Source organism: Nicotiana tomentosiformis, chromosome 11 (assembly GCF_000390325.3).
Source record: "Nicotiana tomentosiformis chromosome 11, ASM39032v3, whole genome shotgun sequence".
Taxonomy (NCBI): Eukaryota; Viridiplantae; Streptophyta; class Magnoliopsida; order Solanales; family Solanaceae; genus Nicotiana; species Nicotiana tomentosiformis.
In genome coordinates, this window is record NC_090822.1 from 97,404,220 (window position 1) to 97,410,230 (window position 6,011).

The 6,011-nt window shown below is 35.5% G+C and overlaps 1 protein-coding gene across 1 annotated transcript; it reads right to left on the minus strand.

Moving 5' to 3' along the window:
* Positions 1–4,097: 4,097 nt before the first annotated feature.
* LOC138901895 (uncharacterized) lies at positions 4,098–4,926 on the minus strand. The gene is made up of 2 exons (XM_070189693.1): positions 4,825–4,926; positions 4,098–4,715 (listed from the first exon to the last, which is right to left on the minus strand). Exons 1-2 carry the CDS (start codon positions 4,924–4,926, stop codon positions 4,098–4,100), a joined length of 720 nt encoding a protein of 239 aa, XP_070045794.1.
* Positions 4,927–6,011: the final 1,085 nt, after the last annotated feature.

A 6,011-nucleotide genomic window follows, 5' to 3' on the forward strand; every position in this document is an offset into this window, starting at 1 on the left:
AAATAGCTTCTCTTCAAAAGTATTTTTGAGAAAAAAAATACATATAAGCAATTTTTAAAAGTTTGGCCAAACATTAATTACTGCTCAAAAGTATTTTTTAAATTAATTTGTCGTACAAATTATTTATCACCAAAAGCAATTTTTTGAAAAATATTTTTAAGAAAATTACTTTTTTAAAATAAGTCGATTTTAGAAGCTTGGCCAGGATATAGACCTTAAACTTGAAGAACTGAGGTTTCTATAACAAGTGAAACAAACATCCTTGAATCATGATGGTGACAAAGAAAGGTTAAACTCCTTCCAATAATTAAAAAAACATTTTGCTTTTTCTGAATCCTTTTAATGGTGGAAAGATACTTGAAGCTTATCCAATGTATGCTTTTATAAACCATATATATATAACTTCTTTACAGTATGAAATAAAGATTTGAAAAGAATGAAAAAAAAGGAAAACACAAAACAAAAGGAGAAGTGGGTGTGGTGGTAAAAGTATTGGGCTTGTCAAAACTTCAGCAGCCAATCGGAATCCTCAAAAACATATGGGCTTAATTTAGGAAGAATTAACTCAAATAGCCGTTCACCCAATCACTTAAACTAAAAATAGCCAATAGAGGTATAATATATGCATAATTTATGTATTATATATATATAATTATATATAAATTATGTATATAGCTAAAAAAAAAATTAATATAACCGACTATTTGTATAAAGATCCCTTAATTTAGTGAGAAAACCTTGGCCCATATAACAATGTAGGCCCCTGAGTGAGACCACCGTAACTATCGTTAAGCCTTTTGGGATTTGTACTCAAATAGCCAGCCGAATTCGGGATAAATTACAAGGAATCTTACAGAAATGTCCCAAATAAGTTTCAACTTATCGACTTCTAGTCATTAATCATAAACTTACCAAAACTAACCAAGCACATATAAAAATTGAAAACCCAAATAAATAAGGTTCTTTCTCTCCAAGAATCACGCTTAAAGATCTCCTTTCATATTTTGAAGCGTGATTAGCAACATTAAATGCAAGAAGGGAAGGAAATTTCATGGATAAGATAGCAAATAAGGTGATGAAATACAAATATATACATATGGTTCAATGGGTATGGTTGAAATTCATTGAAAACATATAGATGAGTCAATATACAAAATTTGAGAAAGATTGGAGGTGATTTGGACTTATTTGATATCAAAATTCGTAGTTAAAATCGAGTTCAAAAATATTCTTCTTAATACATGTATCTCACACATAGGTATACATGGATATACATGTGATACACAACTGATATAAATATGATATACAAATAATACACGGTGTGATACATGTATCATTTTTTTCATGTTCATCTTTTACTTCTAATTTTCAATTCAAACCACCTCAAAATTCACCAAATCATCCCAAACTGAGATTCAAACCCCTTAAGATGTACCCAATCTATTCTAATAACACCTACTCAATAGAAAGCAAAAATTTGACCTTTTTTTGCTATAAATAGTTAATTGGCTAATATTGATAATATTTTATGAATTGGCAAAATTTGTAATAAGCTACTTATAAATTGATATATCTGGTAGTTTCCCTAAATTTTAATGAGTCATTCAAGTTAAGCTTTGTAACACAAAAGTTCTTTTTCTTTTCTTTGTAATATAAAAATCATCTTTCTAAAGCCAAGTTAACACGAATATAAAAATGGCCAAAAGATGTCATTTTTTGCCGGAAAAGTGACATGACTATCTTAATTCGCTTAATTAAAAGGGTTAATTTCACGTACCTCCCTTTGTGTATCGCCTCGTAACACTAACTTCTCTTCTGGTTTACGATATTATGCTTACCTCACCTATTTTTATTTTTATTTTTTGTAAATATTGTCTTAATCTATTCGTTAAAACTCCTAACTTGAACCCCTTACTAATATATACTTTGTTTAATTAATTTTATTAACATGTTTTTATTAAACGAATTTCTTCATAATCACATTCCACAATAACTCTTTCTCGATCAATGTAGCAGGCATATCTGAAGTGTCTATATCTAGTTCATGAACATTATTAGAGTTATCTTCTAAACTTACAACTTCATTCATGAAATCCTCTCCATGGAATTTTTAGTTTGGAATTTAAGTGGTAATGTGATTAAGTATTATTAGAAGAAGGATATTGATCATGATCATCATTATAGTCAACATTTAAATCATGATTGTTCGGTGAATCTTGAATTCTCCTAAAGGGCTTGTTTGACATTCCTTAATTCTTCACGTCTAAAAATTTAGGCACGATTAATGTTAACTCATATAGTTCAGATATTGGATTTTTTTTTTCTTTTTTACTTGTTTTATGCTGTTATGATTCGTATTTTTCTTCTAGACTTTTATCTTGTTTTCTGTCCGCTTATTCTCCATGTTTAATTCTTGATTTCATTGCTTTTCAATTTATGGTTATACTTATTTTAAAGGAATTTAAAAATGATAATAAAATCAATTTAAACAATAATAACATACCTAGTATTATCCCATACTAGTGGGGTCTGGGGAGGGTAGTGTGTATGCAGACCTTACCCCTACCTTGTGAGGATAGAGAGGTTGTTTTCAATAGACCCTCGGCTCAGGAAAGTATAAGCACCACATTAATGAAAATATAGACAAGAAGGGACAACACCAAAAAGCCATATAAAAATATAATAAAAGTAACAAGATATTAAGGTGATCAACAATGAAAGAAAATAACGATTAGTCATAAAAAACCACTACCAACAGAAGACGAGACTGCGTGCCAATACTACTGTTATGAACACTCTAGACTACCTATTCTACTACCCTAATCCTCGACCTCCATATCTTCCTATCAAGGGTCATGTCATCGGTCAACTGAAGTTGCGCCATGTCTTGCCTAATCACCTTTCCCCACCTCTTCTTTGGCCTACCTCTACCTCTCCGTAGGCCCTCCAATATCAACCTCTCACACCTCCTCACTGGGGCGTCTGTGCTCATCCTCCTCACATGACAAAATCACCTAAGCCGCGCTTCCCGTATCTTGTCCTCAATAGGGGTCACACCCACCTTGTCGCGAATAACCTCATTACTAATCCTATCTAACCTAGTGTGCCCACACATCCATCTCAACATCCTCATCTCTGCTACCTTCATCTTCTGGACATGAGCGATCTTGACTGGCCAACACTTAGCCCCATACAACATCGTCGGTCTGACCACCATTCTATAGAACTTACCTTTAAGTTTCAGTGGCACCTTCTTGTCATACAAAACAGCAGAAGCGAGTCTCCATTTCATCCACCCCGCCAAAATACGATGTGTGACATCTTCATCAATCTCCCCATCCCCTGAATAATAGACTCAAAGTACTTAAAACTTCCTCTCATAGGGATGACCTGTGAGTGCAGCCTCACCTCCCCCCCTCCCGAGTCTCACCACTGAACTTACACTTCAAGTATTCTGTCTTGGTCCTCCTCAACTTGAAACTTTTAGACTCCAGAGTCTGCCTCCATACCTCTAACAATGCGTTCACACTGCCTCGCATCTCGTCAGTCAATACAATATCATCTGCAAATAGCATGCACCACGGCACCTCCCATTGGATGTGGCGCGTCAGTACGTCCATCGCCAGGGCAAACAAAAAAGGGATGAGTGTCGACCCCTGATGCAACCCCATCATAACCGAAAAATGATCTGAGTCCCCACCTACCGTCCTCACTCTGGACTTTTCTCCATCATACATGTCCTTAATCACTCTAACGTAGGTAACAAGTACACCTCTAGCCTCCAAACATCTCCACAAAACTTTTCTCGGAACTTTATTGTACGCCTTTTCTAAGTCGATGAACACCATATGCAAGTCCTTCTTCCTTTCCCTACACTGCTCCATCAATCTCCTAACAAGGTGGATGGTTTCTGTAGTCGAACACCCCGGCATGAACCCTAAATGGTTCTCAAAAATAGACATACTCCTCCTCACCCTTAGCTCTACCACTCTCTCCCAGACTTTCATAGTATGGCTAAGCAGCTTGATACCCCGATAACTATTGCAATCTTGGATATCACCCTTGTTCTTGTATACAAGAACCACAATGCTCCACCTCTATTCATCGAGCATCTTTTTCGTTCTAAAAATGATATTAAATAACCTAGTGAGCCACTCCAAGCCTGCCTTGCATGCACTCTTCCAAAACTCCACCGGAATTTCATCCGGCCCGTTCGCTTTACCCCTGCTCATCTTATGCATAGCCCCCTCCACTTCATCAACTCTAATTCGGGTACAATACCCAAAGTCAGAACAACTCCCAGGGAGTTCCAAATCACCTAGTACAATGCTCACGTCCCCCTTCTCGTTCAAGAGACTATGAAAGTAGGTATGCCATATACGACGGATAAGCCCCTCATCCAACAAAACTCTACCTTCTCCGTCCTTGGTGCACTTCACTTGGTCCAAGTCACGTGCCTTCCATTCTCGCACCTTGGCTAACCTGAACAACCTCTTATCCCCACCTCGACCCTCGAGTTCCTCGTACAAACGATTAAAAACTGCAGTCTCGGCCGCCGTAACTGCTAGTTTTGCGTCTTTCTTAGCCAACTTATATTGCTCCCTATTCGCCCTCTTCTCCTCCTCGTCTACATTTCCCACTAGCTTTAGATATGCCGCTTTCTTGATTTCCACTTTTCTTTGCACCTCTCCATTCCGCCACAGTCTCCCTTGTGACTACCAGAGTAACACTTTGAGACCCCTAATACCTCTCATGCGCAGCCGTGGTCCACATAGAGCTTGCATCCCAACTACTCATCCAAGCCCCCATAGTCAGTAGCTTGACCCCCAACTCCTGCGCTTTAGCTTCCGTCAAGGCTCCCCACTTGATCCTATGTTGGTTATACATCGCCCTCTTCCTCCTCTTCATTGTGATCTCAAGGTCCATGACCATGAGCCTATGAAGGGTCGAGAAGTTCTCACTCAATATGACCTTGCAATCCGTGCAAAGACCTCTATCGGACTTCCTGGAGAGTAAATAATCAATCTGAGTCTCGGCCACCGAACCCTGGAAGGTGACCAAGTGTTTCCTCTTCTTCGAGAAACTCGAGTTTGCTATCACCAAATCAAATGCTTTAGAAAAGTCCAAATCAATTTAACAAAAGAGTATATTAATAAGAGTAAACTAATTAAATTATATTTTTGTTAACAAGTTAGGATAAATATTACAAAAAATTTAAATAGCCGAGATAAGCGTAATATCATTAACTACAAAGGAAGTTAGCGTTATGAGACGAAACATGGAGGAAGATTTATAAAATTAACCTTTTTATTAAGCAAATTAAGATAGTCACGTCGCTTTCAGGCTCAAAGTAGCATCTTCCAGCCACTTTTACATTTCTATTATCTTTAGAAAGATCATTTCTATGTTACAAAAAACGAAAAATAACTTTTGGGTAAAAAAATTTAATTTGAATGGACATAGATGAAATTTACCCGTCGAATTTATTGTTTATTTTTAGCCTGTATATACATATTATATACGAATTATATATTATTATACACAAACATATACATGAATTATATATATATATATATATATATATATATATTATGCATCCGCCGATAATTTTTAATTTAAGCAGGTTGTGCGACAACTATTTTGATTAATTTTTTCTTTTTTATATACAAGTTGTGAGAAAGTGATTATGAAATTCCTTTATTTGCGGACGGGTAGAAAATCACATCTCAATGAAATTAATCTCCATAAAAATAAGATTTATTTTTTCCTAATCTTAATATTTAAAGATAATTCCAAAGAACTCCATCCAGATTTAGTTTCGTAATATTAATCTTTCTTGTTGTTTACATATTAAGCTACTTTTTCTTATTTTAATTATTCTAGCAATTATTTTAACATATTTATATTAATAAAAAAAGATTACTGTTTGCCTAATTTGCCTTTTTAAAATAAAAAATAAAATTGAGATCTTCTGCTTAATTACTTTTAGAACAAATTGTTGTGATTGTTTT

Bases quoted from the DNA above. Each gene is read 5' to 3' on its own strand.
- LOC138901895 (XM_070189693.1), bottom strand. From the start codon at position 4,926: ATGGACCTTGAGATCACAATGAAGAGGAGGAAGAGGGCGATGTATAAC. The intron at 4,716-4,824 runs GTCAAGCTACTG...TTACTCTGGTAG, and splicing joins CTAAAGCGCAGGAGTTGGGG to TCACAAGGGAGACTGTGGCG.